This window comes from Solanum verrucosum, unplaced genomic scaffold (assembly GCF_900185275.1).
Source record: "Solanum verrucosum unplaced genomic scaffold, falcon-dt-bn FXZP01000094.1, whole genome shotgun sequence".
NCBI lineage: Eukaryota > Viridiplantae > Streptophyta > Magnoliopsida > Solanales > Solanaceae > Solanum > Solanum verrucosum.
The window spans coordinates 1464610-1483536 of record NW_026019970.1 but is presented as its reverse complement, the minus strand read 5'-3'; the positions used below and the strand labels follow the sequence as shown (position 1 = coordinate 1483536).

The following is an 18927-nucleotide window of genomic DNA, read 5'->3' as shown; positions in this document are numbered from 1 at the left end:
TGCCCCCACCCTCACATGGGAAACAAAATATTCAAAGATTCTTGCTTGTAGACATGGGCGCATCTAGAGGGGGTGCCGTGGGTTCACGTGAACCCATGCTCCCCTCTCTAGATCATATATAGTAGTGTTATATTTTTTATAAAATATTTAAATATAGATGTGTGAACCCACTTTCAAAGTATCATATAATAATACGATGATGATTGGGTGCACCCCTCTAAGTGAAGATATAAATTTAAATCTTATTTCTATCTTGTCTTTTATTAACACCTCTCTAAGTGGTTATTGGTTACACTTTTGGCGTTTCAACTAATTATTCTTTTGTTTTTTTCCTTTAATCTTTCAAAATTTTCAAGTGTGTTACATTGAAAATTCCTAAAATAATTAGCACTGTAAAATTTTTATATAATTAAATCAAATGTGTATATTAAAATTTAAAACTAGTAGCATTATATGTTTTGGACCTATAATTTTTAAAATTTAATGGTTCATATTAAAATCCTAAAAGTCAGACCGATCAAATTTATATTTAAGATACATTTTTTTGTAATTGTGCACCCATCTTGCGGAAATCTTGGATACGCCTTTGCTTGTAGACAAAAAGGCCAACCAAATCAGAATACCACTCATGAATAGGGTAGTTTATTGATCGGACGGATAATTATGTTTAGTGTCGTTGGCCAGACGATATGAAGTCATGATATAAAATAATGAAATGGAGTTAAAATTTTGTTTAAACATGTAATTTGGATTTTTTATATGATATGTTTCTTATAATTATAAAATTTTTGTAAGTTATAAAACTATTAAAATTATCTCAATTTTCTATGCAATCATATGGAATAAGTAAAAGTTTATAAAATCACATAATACACTACCACAAAGTTATTCTTAAAAAATACAATATTTATTTATCAAATTTTAATTCAATAAAAAATAAAATTGAACATAAGTTGTAGTGTACTAATCTTTAAAATAATCCTCTCAAATAGTACAAATAATTTTCTCACGTTGAATTTGCATTTCTCGATCATATGAGTGAGAAGACAAACTAACATAGTTAATTTTAGCCATTGGTTGTCAATTTGATTGATAAGTAAATTTGTTAAAAAAGTAATAAAATTTGGTGAAATATAAATGGTAAAGAAGGAACTGATTTGAAGTAATAATGAATTTTATATTGGCGAGAATAATCATTATATGAGATATAAATGATTTAAAAAATAATGATATGAATTATAAATTTTATTTACATATGATTTAAATGGTTAGTATTATAAATTATAAATGTGAGGTTGTTTGTACAAAACATATATTTGTGGGTTAATTGTTGTATTTCAAAAAAGTTCCAAATTATGATTTGAAATTTCTAAATCATGATTTTTGAAAAATATGGGATTTAATCTTATGATATGAAACTATGAGATGAAATCAGTGTAAATCGCATATCTAAATACTAATTTCATCTCACAATTTCATATCATGATATGAAATTGCATGACCAAATAACTACTTAATGATTTGACCTGTTGAATTCGTTTTTTAAATATACTAATTTGTTGATGTTTCTTTAAATTTTTAAATTAATAAACTTCGATACAAAAATGAGCAGGGGTGGGTCCATATAATTATGTACGAATTTTAAGAATTCAGTGTTTCTTTTAATCACACATATCTTGTACTAATCTGCACCTCTTTCATTTCAATTTATTCGGACTATTTTTTAATTTATTTTTAAAAAACATGATTCTTTTTAGTAATTTTTTAGTTTTATTTGTCCATTTGTCATGTTCAAATTCTTAAGATTAAAAGATATTTTGTTATATGTGACAATTTAAAATCATGAAAATAATTAAAATTATTTGTAATATTCATTAAATATTTTTAATTAAATAATATATTATAAATTAATTTAAAATACTGTAACAAATTATAAAGTTCAAATCTTACCCCTCATTAAATTTTATTTTCATAATTTTTGTGAGCACTCGTGAATCAATATGGCTGATGTCAGTGGAATAATAAAAAATTTCATAAAGGGTGTTCAAATTTTGAATAAGAAATACAATAAAAAAAATCACTTTAAAGGATTTGAATCTGGGAGCTATGTAAGTTTTGAGCATATTCTTACCGTCGCAATACAAGTTTCCATTGGTTTTAAGGGTAATTAAGATTTAACCTCTATATATATATAGTATAATTTTATGACGTCATCGTAGCTCCACCTTTGACGGATGCAAAGTGGAGTCCAATAATTTAGCTAGCATTCGACCACAAATTTTTAAATATTTTTGGCTATTCAATTTTGGGTGAAGTTTCACTGAGTGATTGACCATAGATTTTGGGAGAAATATTTAATTTTTTTAAAAAAATATATGATTTATATCTATAAGTTCTAAAAATTATTTAAAATACCCATAAGTTTGTATTATCATTTTATAATGAACACGTTTCGTAAAAAGTCATGACAACGAACAAAATTAATATTAATTTGAAAAAAGAGGAAGAAAACAAAAGAAAAATATCATTGATTTATATACGAAAAACTAAATTGAAAGTGATTTCTCAGAGAGCAAGCATGGATAAAAATTGTATAAAATATGAATATAACAATATAAATTTGTACAATAAACTAGTACTGAAATTTAGTCCAGAACTATAAATAATGGGTGTTTTTATAAAATATAAAAATTTGAGGTAATTTTTAAAATTTTAAAAATTCTCAAATATTAGAATTCAACCTAAATTTTTAATTTTTTCTAGAACTTGAAAACTTGAGATATTTACCAAATATATTTATCAAGTAATGATCTAATAAATTATATGGCAAAATATTAATTTTCAAATATATTTATGGCCAAACGATGGATTAGACTTGTAGCTCAATGTATTCACTTCTCCACCTGTCTTCCATGCAAACTTTTTTTCTCTAAGAATAGTTGTGCCAAGTGTTAGTATCCACGTGCAATTGTGAATGATATTTGCTCTTTTCTTAGTAAAAGTATTTTAGTTTTGAATATGAATATGAGAAAATGATAGAACGAGATTGCTCTTTTCATAGTAAAAATATGTTAGTTTTGAGTTTTAGTATAAATTTTTGTCATTTGATTTATCGATGTCATGATTTGTAATTGTAAGCTTTCACATGACGCTCTAATCATTTTCGAACCCAACAAATATGAATAAGCTGGATTTCAAATTCTAAAGAATTTTTTTTTAAAAAAATTCTTATGTTTGATTAATTAGAATATTTTTTAGATATATAATTTTTTAAAAATAAAAATTTTGTTGAGTAAAAATATAAAAAATAAATTTCACAAATAATATTTTATATTGATTGTGTCCTCTCACCTTCAACATACCTTATCTTTTTCCCACTTTATAACTTCATCTTCCCCACACCACACTCCTACACCTACCCTTCTACAAGATCATATGCAATATTTTTAAAATAATATTTTTTATTTATATATTAAATACAAAAAATAAATTAAATTACTTAGTTGGTTTCTTAAAAAGACGTTTTCCTTCGTACGGAATATTCAAGAATCTTGGTTGTTGAGACAAAGGGAAACGAAATCAGAATAATTACTGACGTGGACATAATTATAATAATTATAATAATAATAATAATAGTAATTTTAACAAAAATCATGCTATAAAACAGCAACAATCTTTCTAAAAGAAGAAACAAAAGAGAAAATAACATGAAATAAAATAAGATTTTTAGTATGTGTGTTTAATTTGACAAATTAAAATGATATTTCAAAATAAGGTGACATGACTTATTTTCGAATAACAATATTTTGTTAAAACGTCACTTATTTTATAACGATGAAAAATAATTTTTAAAAAGTAGATTTCGATGTCAATCATTACATTTTTTTATTTTCTTATTTTGATTTTAGTGGTAAGTACTCTATAATAGCTTATTTCAGCTAGATCTAGACCAATGTATCAAGGCAAATTAATTGAAGCACATTTCACAGTCTTTCATGCCAAAAGGTTCGAAAACTAATGGAATGCATTCACTTTGGAAAATACTATGGGAGGCAAGGATGTCAGTAGGAATGGCAATTGGGGTGGGCCGATGCGGGGTGCAGCGGATTTAAGATTAAGTGGGATGGGATAGATGCGGGGTGAGTGGAATACGAGGTGGATTGAAATGTTTTTTTAAAAAAAATTAATGTGGAACAGTGTGAGTTGCATGTATATGTAATTTTATGTGGATTTAAATTAAATTTTTTTACATATTACAAGAGTGAACACATTATTTATTCATATAATTTCTTTAAATCTGCTAAAATATTCAAGATAGTAAATGAAAATAATTCAATAAAAAACAATTCAATTTCTTACATGTTTCCCAATTGACCTCTAAAAATAAAATTTTAAGTCACCATCTTATTAAATTAATACAACTTAATGAAATAATGAATTTCTTTTATGAATTTTATTTTAAGTATCAAACTTAACTAGAAAAAGAATATATTAAAAAATTGTGCGGGGCAGATTCATGCGGAGCGGGTTGAAAATGAAAAAAATGTTATGCAAAGCGGAGGCGAATTGAAAATTTTACGGGTTAAGCTCAACCCATCCCATCTCCGCCTTACATCGCCCCATTATCATCCCTATGTATCAGATGGTAGGAATGAAGGATATAGAGGATTGAGAGGAGGGGGACCGTGAAGAAGAGGTGTGTTGGACGGAGAAAACGGAAGAAGATATAATCAATATGGAATTTAAGTTTGTTTTTTCTATTTTTACAAGAAGCTTATTTTTTTAAAAAAATATATATATTTGACCAATCAAATATAAAAAAAATTGAAAACAAATTTTTTTTTATACCGAATAAACTCTCATTGTTTTCATGTTTTCGAATGAACATTATTTTTGTTAGGTAATTCATTACTTGACAAGTGAATTAATCATTCATGGTCCCACAAACTTTTTTGAAAATAGATTACTAAAAAGGCAATACACATTTATGTTATACTAGAAAGGGGAAGCCCGTACTTTGCACGGGTCCAATTATTATTATCTGAAATTCGTAATGTTTATTGAGGAACTTTCACATATAGCCACTCAAAAATAGTCTAATTACTCTCCATAATTATAGTTTGATAATTACAATTCGTAGCTACATGTTATAGGGAAGAGAGAGGCGAGCGAGAGAGGGCAGAGAGTGGGAGAGAGGTGAATTGTATATGTATATCAGTTAGATAATTGTATATTATACATATGTATTTGTATATATGGCAAGCGAGAATGGGAGAGGGAGTAGAGAGGCGAGCGAGATTGGGAGAGGGAGGAGAGAGGCAAGCGAGAGAGCTGAATTGTATATGTATATCAGTTAGATAATTGTATATTATACATATGCATTTGTATATATGGCAAACGAGATTGGGAGAGGGAAGAGAGAGGCGAGCGAGATTGGGAGAGGGAGGAGGGAAGCGAGCGAGAGAGCTGAATTGTATATGTATATCAGTTAGATAATTGTATATTATACATATGCATTTGTATATATGGCAAACGAGATTGGGAGAGGGAGGAGAGAGGTGAGCGAGAGGGGGCAGAGAGTGGGAGAGAGGTGAGCGAGAGAGGGTAGAGAGTGGGAGAGAGGTGAAATGTATATGTATATCGGTTAGATAATTGTATATTATACATATGTATTTGTATATTATGGTGAATTATACATATACAAACGTGACTAATTATACAAACTCGAAGTCAGCCCACGTAATTAATGTATAATGTTAGTCGCGAGTGATAATTATAGTAAACTATAGCTATGATGAGTAATTAAGTAGTATAAATTTGCTTAACCGCGTACTTTTACCATTATTTGTGATATTTCACCGATAGAATTTCAAGAATTAAGTATGATAATATTAAAAATAATTAATAAAAAAATGATAAATATAAAATATAAATGAAGCCCATAAAATATTTTCATGACTCCATCTTATGAAGGATCTTAAGAAAGTAAGTTTATAATTGAAATTTTAAATGGATTTCACATTTTTTCATTGGATGAAGAAGACAATTTTCTTTTTCCATTTTCATTGGATGAAGAAGAGGCAGCATGTAACAGCCTTTTTTTTAAAATTTTAATAAAGAGCATATAGCAGTTAACTAAATGAAGAAGAGGCAGCCAAGGGGAATAAGCAGGCAGCACAAGCAGAAGTGTTGACGGTCTGCTGCCTGCTATTTCCCTTTATTAGATAGTAATAAAATGTGCATATTAATTGTTTCATTAGCTATACTTTTACAATAGTAGTTAGAGAGTTAGAAAGCAATGGAACTGAAATAATACATTAAATATATTTGAAACAAATAATAATATAACTATAAATTATAATGGAGCCAATTATTAGTAAGTAAACCTAATATTAGTTATTTCTGAAATTTTCTCAATATTAATTGAACCTCACATTCTTGGTTAGGCCCATTAATTGCTCCTCCAACAAATTCTTGGTGAATTTCCAAGTAAATTTTAGGCAGATGAATTGTCTTTTGCCAATTCTTGGAGAACTTCCAAGTTCTGCAAGTTAGTGTCACAATTCTATGGACCAATTTGTGATCTTGAATATTGTAGGTAGATTTTAAGTAAATGTCACAGTGTTAAGAGTTGATTATATTCTTTTTTTATTTTATTTTTAAATTTTTAAAAATTCCTTAAATTTGATGAAATTCGGATACATCCCATAACGTCTCGATACATCGCATCTCAATTTCGGATATATCCCTCAACGTCCTGATACATCGCGTTTTGATTTCGCATACATCACTCAACGTCCCGATTCATCGCATATGTTCTGATACATTGCATTAAGTGATGCATCTGAATGATACATTGCGTAAAGTGATGTATCTGACCGATACATCGCGTAAAGTGATGTATCCAACTGATACATTGCATACAGTAACGTCCCGATATATCGCGTAAAGTGATGTATCCAACTGATACATTGCATACAGTAACGTCCCGATATATCGCGTACGATCGATACATGACATAAAGTGATGTATCCGACCGATATATTGCGTAAAGTAGGAATTTTTGTAATTTTTTCACTAATGGTAGAAAATTTAGAGAATATAGTCAAATAAATTGTGTATTTAGATAGTTCTTCCATATTTTAATTCATATTTTTTACGTGTATACTTGATTTTCGAACTCTTTCATTATAATTTTTGATCTTCTACTCAAATTTCGACATTCTAAAATACTCCCTCCGTCCCATTTTATATGTCACCTTTTTACTTTGCACTTGCATTAAGAAATGATGTAATTTTACCCTTCTACCCTTATTTAATTTTTTTGGAACTCAAGTTTTCAATCAATGAATATGAATTAATTTATTTTGATTAATTAATTTAACCAATGAACCTGAATCATTTACTTAGCTTTTCTAAGTTGGTCACATGTATATTTCAAGGCTAACAACTCACAAAGGTAAAAAAGGAACAATATGGTAATTTATACATTGATTTTATAAAATGACAAGTATTATGGACTAATTATTTATAGAAAAGGATGACATATAAAATGAGACGGAGGGAGTAGTTGTTTTAGTTTTAAATATTCACCTTAGTATAAATTCAGTCTACACAACAGAACCCACATAATGAGTATACATTCATCATATTAGGTTATACTCAATTAAAATGTAGTAAATAATAACTAAAAATTCGCGTTTACTGCCTACCATCATAGTATATAATGATTTTATTTTTGTGAAAAAAATTAAAGCTTTAGTTGTAATATATCAAGATGTCTCGATAATGTTTTGATTAAACAATAATGATTATTAATTAACAGACTTAAAAAAAATATGAAATGAACTCTTGACATTATCAAAATAAAAATTACAAATCAAACTAGATAGTAAAAGCAAAACATTCAATTACTACAAGGGTAAACATCTTTACATACAAATGTGTATGCAAAATCATAGTTCTTAAATATGTATTATATAGGTGGTTGGGTTCAGTTTTTGTTGATTATTTATAAAATTTAAAATCAAACTAAAACTAAACCATGAAATGTCCTTTTTTCTCTCATAGAAATTTTGATCTTAAATCAAGAAAACTTGTCTTAACATGTTTTACTACTCACAAGTCCTAATTAATACAACTATCAAAATATTGATTGATAGTTTATCCATCGACAAAGTAACAAGTCTAACTAGTCTGATTATAAGATTATATTATACATGAAAAATTGCAATAGACTTGAGAAACCAGACTATAGAAACCTTGACACAACGTACATGCTATACTGTAAGTTCAGTTCAGTTGTATGCTGCTGTTATGTGCATTCCGTTAACCAAAAGAAAAAGAACCCTTCTCTGGCAACAGTTAATAAACTTTGTTGCTAAATCAACTTCTTCCAGCTCATGACGAAGGGCTGGCAGTACATGTTTTCCAGATCTCAGTATTTTTCGTTTCCACTGAAGTTGGCTCCTAATTTTTACTTTGCTATAGGTTTCTGTCTGGTGTTGGAAAATTGTACGTCCCCACTGAGAACGGAGCTAATGAAACTCTCTGCATCTTCAGAAGTGACTTCTCCCTCAAAAACTGCAAACTTACCCTTCCGCGGCTTGTATGCAAGAAGGACCTTGTCTGATGATTTATATCCTGATTTATCAAATGCATTCAAGAAAGACTGCTGCCTTGCTGCATCCAAAAGTGCATAGGAAACTGTATCTCTTGAGCCATAGGCAGTATTCTGTCGTCTTGATAATGACTTTTGAGAGACCTAAAGTAGGCAAGATTTGAGTCACAAATCAGTTAAAATTGGTTGTATTTCATACCAGAGAAGAGAGCAAATCATAAATCACCGAACAAAGTCTATATAGTTGATGACTTACCGATAATAGAACTTTTTCTAGCTTATCCCTTGCTTTAGATGACCTGAAGACACCAATCACACAAACAGGAGTTTTCTCCCCACAAATGTCATTGAAATTAGAGCCTGTCATACTGGTACTTGCTTAGCCTCTGCTTCACTCTGCTCACTTTTACTCTGAGCTGAAGCTGCCTTCTTATTTTTCTTTTCAAAATTGTCCAGTAAACTACTTAGATCTTGAATTGCCGACTTTAGATCTTTTACAGAGATTCCTGTTCTCAAAATCTGTTTCTCCCCATTGGATAGCCAGCTAACAATGGCAGGAAGAGCATCAACACCCAACCTTCGGACAGCAGGATCAGAAGAATCACGAACCTATTAAACACGACACAGGCTTTAGTAAAAAACTTACAAAGAACAAATGCAGTCATGTTCAAATCCAAATTCAAATTGGTACAGTATTTAACTAATCATACGGACAAGTTTAGTCATATATTCTAACCTGTGCATCATAGAAGACGAAACGATTTCGATACAAGCCACTAAGAGCACGCCAAATAACTGGAGTATCTTTCTTTGTTGAGAGAAGCATCACTTTGGGTAAACCTCCTACAGTCTGGGAAACAAAATCAAAGTGGTCCAAATCTACACGCTTTGAGAATCTAGGAAGATGATCATGGCAAAAACTTTTCACCCTCTTCACATCTAAATCATCACTGTACTCCATCAACGCACCATCCCCACTTGATTTTAATGAATACACAAACAATCTTGGCACATTGTGAGGATATATGCCAAGACCCTTGCAAAAAGATGCATCAGTTTCACAGTTTATTCTCCCCACCTATCACAGTAAGAGCACATCAGTGGAAATACAGTAATGACTAGAGTCTAGAAGTATTATGATGTAAGTAAAAGGATGCATACCTTCATTGCCCCATCCAGTGAGCTTGCAACTTCTCTGATGACAGATTCATAATATTGGATATCTCTTGATGTAGATGTATGAGAGAGTAATAGCCAAGTCATTCCTTTATCAGATATTTCTTTCTTATACATCTGCGAGTTTACGGAAGGGATGCTCTTGCCAGAGTTCTTGGTTCTAGACTGAGACCTGCCTGAACCACCAAAGCCACTAAAACCCCCAAATTTACTCCGACCTCCCATACCACCCCCAAACTGACTCCCACTTCCCATACCACCCCCAAACATGTTGGAGAATATATCATCTAAACCAAAGCCAGAAGAGCTTTGGCTGCCAGGACCGCCAAAGGAAAATGAAAATGATTTTGCACCTCCTTGTCCACCACCCATACCACCTGGCCCGAAGTTAAACCCACTTTGTCCTGGTCCACCACTTGTAAAGTATGTATATCCACCATGATCTCCAGCGCCTCCAGCATCAAATCCAGGAGCTCCCTTCTCATCTCCATATAGGTCATAGTTTTCCTCTTATCTTCATCGGACAGAATTTCATAAGCTGAAATTTGATAGACAAATAATACAGATAGTTAATAATATTGATCATCAAGCAAGCAAACACCCAGAGAAAGAAAATGCATGCTGTAACTAGTTGCACACATCAAGATAACTCAGATTGCATGGGTTTTAACCTTTAATCACCACCCATCTTTGGATCTTAGATAAAATCAAACCTACCTAGCACCTTGAAGAAAGATAAGAAAAACAACACCATCTTTGGATCTCAGATTCTAGTGATAACTTTAGCAAGAATTTTAAAGAAAATAGCAAAAGCGATTCTTTTAATTTCCTCAACTACAATTTCTTTCTTTCCTCTTTTTGATAATTGGCAGAGTGCTGAAAAGGAAGATAGAAATCAGAAGCTGTTATACCGTTATTAATCTCAGCAAATTTCTCCTGTGCACCCTTACTTTTGTTCTTGTCTGGATGATATTGGAGTGAGAGCCTGAAAAGGAAGAGGGATAAAGGAGAAGATTAAAAGGACAGAACATTAATTGCCGGAAAACTAATGCAGAGAAGTTCAACAATTGAAAAAACGCAGCAATTAAATACAATTTTTTAAAAAAAAACAGCTTCAGACAAAGTTTCACCTTGAAACCCATAGAATCTAATCGACCATGAGCATATTTGCAACTCTCATATTGCAGGATCCGAATTTAAGGAAAATACCAGTAACCTACTGCATGCTGATAGTAAAGAGGCCATGGAAAAAATTGTCAATATGTTCCTTTACCTTCAAATTTATAGTCTTACTTCCAACTACTTATCCTGTCCCATTCCAAGACAATGACAAGAATAAGTAGTTAAGACCAATTGGATCAGATTGATCAATACTAAGGTCATTTGTTCTCGGGCAAAACAAGCTATGTTCAAGTTCAACCAACGTTGTTAAGGGCTTATTTGAGGTAGGCTTAAGCCCCAAAGCTACGTAAAGTTCAGTTTGGCATTTCTCCTCCGGCACCAAGGAACTATGGATGAGCCTTATTTGTATAGTCTCAGCTTTTAAGAGGGAAGCATTAACAAATAAATGTAGTTGGCAAAGTGATTTATAAATCATTAGCAGAAAGTTTTGGATGAATTATTGAGTGATAAACTGATAATGAATAATAAATTGAAGATTTACCATTAAAACTAGTTAATGAGAACTTAAAACTACTTCTTTACATCTAAACAAAAAATTGAAATGGTTGATAAATTAGAAATAACATGATTTTTCACTCTACATACTTTGTTTAGCTATAGTCATAATATCTTTATCAAATTTATATATGTCTTTATATTGTTTACTTATATAAAGTATCCACATTTTTTGTTTTTCCATTCATTCTAATTGTGCTTGCACTTAAAAGCCTAGCACTTGTCCATACTTTTTGTCTCTGATATTTCAGCTCTTAGCTTATTGATGAAAACATCCAGCTATTGCAGGCCTAAGATTCTGGATCCTTAGGAAAACTGTAATTTTAAAGTTATGAAGAGTCCTGCTTTACTTTCATCACTAAGAGCCCAGAAATTTACATATACTCGGCACTCTCTTGGTGTGTCACTTGTAGGGGTTTCATCCCAGAAGCATGTAAAACATGAATAGAATTGAAGGCCAAACTACAAGTACTCTAAGACACGTGAAAGTTTGAAGCACAAATAGAAGTACTTGGAAAATACACATCACCACTACAAATCCTCAAGTTAAGGTAATTCCTACCAACAAAGAGACATCAATCATGGCAGAACCTCCAGTAAAACATGTAGGTAGGATAACGGTTGATATAGTTATGCCAAATTTTGGCTAAGAGAAACTTGACTACTGGATGGTAAGCATGAAACAACAAAAGCACAAACATTGAGATTTAAAGAAAAAATGATAATGGAAAAAAGATGAGCGAACATACTTGTGAAAAGCTTTCTGGATCTCACGCTGACTTGCGCTTTTATCAACTCCAAGCACCTGGAATAATTCAAAATCATTGTTAACCATGGAAGATGAGGTAATCACTGTGCATGGACACTCAGGATATATAGCTATTCTAGCATTATGAACCGTCACATAGTTAAATCTTTAGGCTTAACAATGCCGAATATTTCAGGTTTATTTTCTTAAAACTAATAAAAACGAGAGGATCAGAACTTTTTCATTTAGTCTCCATTTTGAAGAATATAAACAAAGTGATCAATTTGAGATTTCAGTACTTGCCACACCTAACTTCAAACGGTATTTTTGCGGTTCCTCTTTACATTGATTGTCTTTGTGCCACAAAGATGTGTGTATATATCTGCTAATCTTTGTGCCACAAAGATGTGTGTATATATCTGCTAATCTTTGTGCCACAAAGATGTGTGTATATGTCTGCTACGAAAAATCTGGGTTAACAATGAAACCCAATGCAACATGACTATTTTAATTTTTCAGAATCCATCATATGCATATCAGCATACTGGGAGTTTCTCCTTTTACATTCTCATTAAACTTTTACATATCATTTAAATATGAAAATTACATAAAAACAGATATTATTCCATTGTCAAATCAATAATACGTCTGCCTCCCTCCTTTTTTTTTTTGAGGATATCGTCTGCTTCCCTTCTTTCTAAGGGACAATCCTTCATTTACTCTATTTCCTAGTTTCAAAACACAATTTCTCAATTACAACATTATCCTAATATACAAAAACTGGTTAAATTGAGCAATTCCAATAAACCCCAAACAAAACCAACGGACAAATAAAAACAAAAAAATCAAAAACATCACGAAAACTCAATCACCAAAGGGGTACCCTTGGCATAGCTAGTAAAGTTGCTGTCATGGGTTCAAAAGTCGTGGAAACAACCTCTTCCATAAATACAGGACAAGGCTGTGTATAATAGACCCATGTACAAAGCCCGAAGCTTTAATGCACCGGGCTACCCATGAAAACTCAATCACCAAAATCAGTTCAAAATCTAAAAGTGTGAAAATTTAAATCAATTAGCCCTCAAGATGCTCAATCAATGTAGTTAAAATCCTCTATATCCATTTCAAATTCCACTATATTCGGGCCTAATTCATGCCAATATGAAAAATACATATATCATACATAAATTCAAACGGGAAAAAACAATAAATAGAAAATCATACATACCTTATAAGGATCAACAGTTTTAGATTGTACGTTGAGAACAAAGAGTGATGCACATAGAACAATGGCTATCGAAATTTGTCGGGTTTTCATATTCGGGTCGATTATTCGGATCCAAATACAACTTGTCGGGTCGATTGTTCTTCAGAAATCGTAGCAGTGAATTTGAGAGACATACATGATGAAGAAAAAGAAGAAGTTGGTCTTAATAGATTTTGCGGGGGTTGGGGAATGTTCCAGATCATTCGGCTGTTTTTTATGACGTGGCATTTGTGACAGCGCTACACGATTTTTGGCCAATCAGATTTTAGATTTCTCCATTATGTTGTAATAAATATTTATTTATTTATTTTGATTTTAGTTTGCTTCCCAAATTTTCCATGTGACAGAAACAATTTGGAGAGTTAATTAAAAAAAGGGGAAATTATTTCATTAACTAAATATATACTAGTTAATTATCTAATATAGCTACAATTTGTATTAATTATAATTTGGAACTTATTTCTAGCTATAATTACATTCTTTCTCGCCTCTCTCCTCTCTTCTTCTTCCTCTCTCTCGCCTCTCTCCCCTCTCTCTGGAATTTCGCTCGCCACTCTCCTCCCTTTTCAGTCATCTCTCCCTCGCCTCTCTCATCTCCCTGCCTAGACTCTCTCTCACTACTCTTTTGTCAATCTCTCTCTCACTTTATACAAACACAAATGTATAATTTGTATTTGTATGAAGCGAGAGAGACGTGATATACAAATACGAATACATATCTTTCTGCCCTATACACTTATAATTATGCAAATACAATATTTCCTTACTCAGTTCTCTTTTGCCTCTCTCTCTCTCTCGCTTTATGCAAACACAAATTATACAAATACATGTATATTTTGTGTTTGTATAAAGCGAGAGAGATTGGATATACAAATTCAAATGTTTTAACTCGATTCAATTGTATACGAAATACAAATTCAAATTTTTTAACTCTATTCAATTGATACAAATTCAAATTATATGCAAATATACAAATACAATAATTGATGCATATACATAGTATTTACATATATACAATTATGTAACCAATATACATATACAATTCACCTCTCTCCCAGTACTCTCTGCCCTCTCTCGCTCACCTATTTCCTCCCTCTCCCAATCTGCTCGCCACTCTCCTCCAATTTGTATGTAGATATACAGATACAATAATTGATACATATACATAGTAGTTACATATATACAATTATCTAACCGATATACTTATACAATTCACCTATCTCCCACTCTCTGCCCTCTCTCGCTCGCCTCTCTCTTCCCTCTCCCAATCTCGCTCGCCACTCTCCTCCATATAACATGTAGCTACGAATCGTAATCAACAAACTATAACTATGAAGCGTAATTAAGCTATTTTTGAGTGGTTATACGTGAATTTTCCCCTAAAAAATTATATGTTTTTAAAGATTTTTGAAGTTGTTAATTATTTTTTATTCATAATATTTTGTATGTCATTTCAAATAATATATATTACTCCCTTTATTTCAATTTATGTGGCACATATGAAATTTGGAGAGCCAACTAAATTTTTATATGAATTTTAAATTTTAATTATTGTGTTTTATAGTACTTTTTTACATAATTTTTAAATATATAATCGAATATTTTTAAATTATTAATCATTATAATTTATAGAACTTTTAACTTAATTTTCTAACCTATAACATATTAAAAAGTAAGATGAATAAATCAAAATGATGAGAGTGCTAAAGTGGGACTCACACTCTTGGTTACAAGCTCATAACTCAAATACAGACGTTATGCATGAATTTGTGTGCTTATAGCCTTTTATTCTATATAGAATACGATATTATTTAAGTTTGGATAAAAAAAATTCATTTTATTAGATATCAAGTATTTAGTGAAATAAAAATATTAAAATATAATTATTAAAATTTTCAATCAATTTCTTTTTACGTAGAGATGATAATTTTTTTTAAAGTAAATGATAAGCATCTTTGTTGAAAGGTGTTATTCGTGCCTCTAATTAAATTTAAATTTTAAAAGGAGTATAAACAATTTTTTGAGATACACTTATAAATAAAATTAGACAGATATATTTGTGTTAAACATGGTCCAACACTGTACTTTATACGTTTGAGCTCATGTTAAGAAAACAAAATTTAAGTATAATAATTTTAAAGGGAAAATTGCATAAATAGACCATAAAATTTAAAATAATTACAAGTTCATACTCAAACTCAAATTGTTAGATCTAAAATTACATAAATGGCTAGCCAGATCTATAATTGTTACGTAGACTGACTCCTAAAAAATGTGATCCAAGTATGCAACAAATGATTACTAAGCAATGTGTATGTTTTGATTCATGTTACAATATTGAAAGACTACGTCAATCTTTTTTCAAAGCCTATTTTCTGTATTATATATTTTAATTGGGTTTATTCAACGCGCACTCTAAAATGAGTTCTATTATTTAATTTAGTGGAGGAGATCGTTATTGTGATTACATGAATCTCTTTTTCCTCACATCCATCACTTTTTTTTGGTATCTAGGAACGAAAAGACTTTACAAATAAACATAAAGACACACAATAAAATGAGATCTATATGTGCTAGTGTTAAGGTTGAAGTTTAATAGAGTGATTTTTCTAAAAGAATTAACGTATGAATGAAGAGAAATTTTGAATAGATTGTTGAAAATGTATTAAAATCAATTATGATTACATGTCAAAGTGTTGCAAAAATCACAAATTACAAAATCATGATAAACAACAATGCTATGCGATCAATCCAAAATTATATCCAAAGAATGAAGAGGAATACCAAAACAAAAACTTCAAAAAAAAATTAACTTATGAAAAATATAAAGATGAATAAAATGAGGGAGAACAAACACAGAAAGGGAAACAAAATGAGCAAAACACATTAAAAAAATAGAAGCACATAAAAGGAGTCGGAAGACGTAAATTGTATGAAAAATGTAGACAAGAACAGAAGTGGAACGTAAGAAACAAGACTCAAGGAACACAAAGGGTGGGTATCCTGAACAAGAGTTTGATGCACTGCCAATGAAGGGGACAAAAAATAATACATAGGTATTCTCGTCCACTTTCTTAAGGTCTTAGCAAGATGAACCATGAAATTCATAGGTATATGTTATTTTACACGACCTAGATTTTAGTTAATTATCTTAACTATTCACCTAAGAGAAATAAATTGCCTAACATGTTTCAGCAAAGAAGTAAGAGCAATAAGTAAACAACACACCATTTTTACGTGAAAATCTCGGGGTCACAAAGGTGTAAAAATCTTGACTTGTACCTATACATTATTTACTCCCAACTGCACTAAATCACAATGAGTCCTTCAACAAAATATTACAAACCTATGTAACTTAAGGAATTATAATTATAATTCATAAATGTCACAATCAACTAGATTGTCGAACGTACTTTAGGTTATGAATTCAGATTACAACTCTTATAATCCTAAGAGCTAACTCTCTAATTCCTAAATTTCAAGTTATGAATTTAGATTAAAACTCTTACAATCCTCGGAAGTAACTCTAATTCCTAAATTTTAACACAAACCTTCCAAGGTACGTATTCTCAAGTCTTCGAGTTATCCCAACTTAAAGAGAACACTCATAATTCAGTCTATAACTCACTGAACTGAGATTACATCAACATTACAACTCAATGAAAAACTCTTAATACATAAGCTCTGTAATAGGACCTGGTCTCTCAATGTGTTCCCTCAGTTTGCTAGTAACACTTATGAAGTCAATTTTTCAATTGGTTTTGCTTTGTAAGTGCACACATATTATGAACAACTCACTTTAGTTAAGCAAGAGTTGTTCTTCACTTCAAACTCCATCTTAACTCAAACTCTCTAAGTACTTTGAGAACTACTTCAAGTGAGACTCCTTCAATTCAAACCTCTTGTCGCTTTAGACTCTTTCTTCAAATCAAACTCCTTGATTCTTTTGTGTTGTAGTTAAACTTCAATTCTTCAATTAAACACATTTTTTTTTTTGAATTTATCAAAAATTAGCATTATCTGTTCTTGATTTCTGCATACTTGTCTTTATTTATTTTATAATCTTGCTACGAATTCAGCTCCTTGTGACATTGTATTATTGAACTAGCTTCACTTACATGTTCATATTACTATGTCAATAATCAAAATTGCATAGAATCCAACAATATCCTCTCCTACTTCCGTTCAAGAATGGGCATCTTTTGAAGTGTTTCTTTAAATCTCTGGTGCTCCTACTTTATTTGCTAGCAATTCAAATATTGCAATGAACTTAATAATATTTCGCTTTGTTTACCCTATAAATAATGTTGTCTCAAATCGCGATACATCTAAAATGTATAAAATATCTAGAATTGTGAGTCTCAATTATAATGATTTTGATTAGTTCATTAACACGTGGAACACACATGCCCCTTAGGACACTTTCACCATCAATCATTGCCTCCTTGGCCTTTTCTTGCAAGACCTTTTCATAAATCTTGCTTAACTTAAATATCCTCAAATTATCTATCCTTAATCTAATTCATAAATAAAAATCTAACTTGCACACGAGCCAATAGCCCATAGGATCCTGGCAACTCAAGCTTCGTAAGACTGTTAGCTAGAGTATAAACCTCTCTAGCTAATAGATACTTTGTAACTTCTAAACAAGCTAGGGTATCCATGCTTTTAAACTTACATCAGTCATCAAATTGATCTTATTTTTGAATGATATAAGATAGTCACATTATATTCTTTCAGTAACTCCACCCACCTCTGTTATCTCAAATTAAGATCCCTCTAAGTAAACACATATTATAGGTTGCAGTGATTAGTGAATACTTTATCGCAAACACCATAAAAATAGTGCCTTTAAATTTTTAGATAAAATATTATAACTGTCAGCTCAAGGTTATGTGTAGAATAATTCTTTTCATGCACTTTCAACTATATTAAATGCATACACAATGAATTGTTCATTCTGTATCAAAACAACACCCAAATATTAATGTAAAGTGTCGCAATAAACAACATCTTTACCTTTCACGGGCAAAGAAAAGAAGAGCGGAGGTATGATCCTTGACAACACCGATATTGCAATGTATGATCCACTTGAGGTCTTTGACATTTCCGTTGCTTTGAAATGATCATATCACTTATACCTTCCTCTTAAACCTATCCATAATTCAAGTGGATCTTTTACGGTAAAGTATTCAACCTTCTGTCTTTCATCCAGATGATAATAAAGAAAAATCATAGCATTTGCTTTATCTTGACTTGACGCTTCATTCTTATTTACTATTTTTATATTTTATCCTCTCATTTTATAACATTAACCTAAAATTAATTTTACAATTTGTAATTCTTTTATTCATATTTAAACTCCACCACTATGGAGCACTTCCAGCAAAAAGATCAAAAAAAGAAAAGAAACAGATATAGAAGTTCAGCTGTGAGCCT

At 30.9% G+C, this 18927-nt stretch overlaps 1 protein-coding gene across 1 annotated transcript; it reads right to left on the bottom strand.

Moving 5' to 3' along the window:
• Nucleotides 1-8055: 8055 nt before the first annotated feature.
• Nucleotides 8056-13645, bottom strand: LOC125817154 (dnaJ protein ERDJ3A). The gene is given in 9 exon segments (XM_049496715.1): nt 8056-8764; nt 8877-8989; nt 8992-9229; nt 9357-9698; nt 9782-10302; nt 10305-10334; nt 10708-10781; nt 12223-12278; nt 13450-13645. Coding segments are annotated over 9 exon segments (1752 nt in total). The 5' UTR covers nt 13540-13645; the 3' UTR covers nt 8056-8476.
• Nucleotides 13646-18927: the final 5282 nt, after the last annotated feature.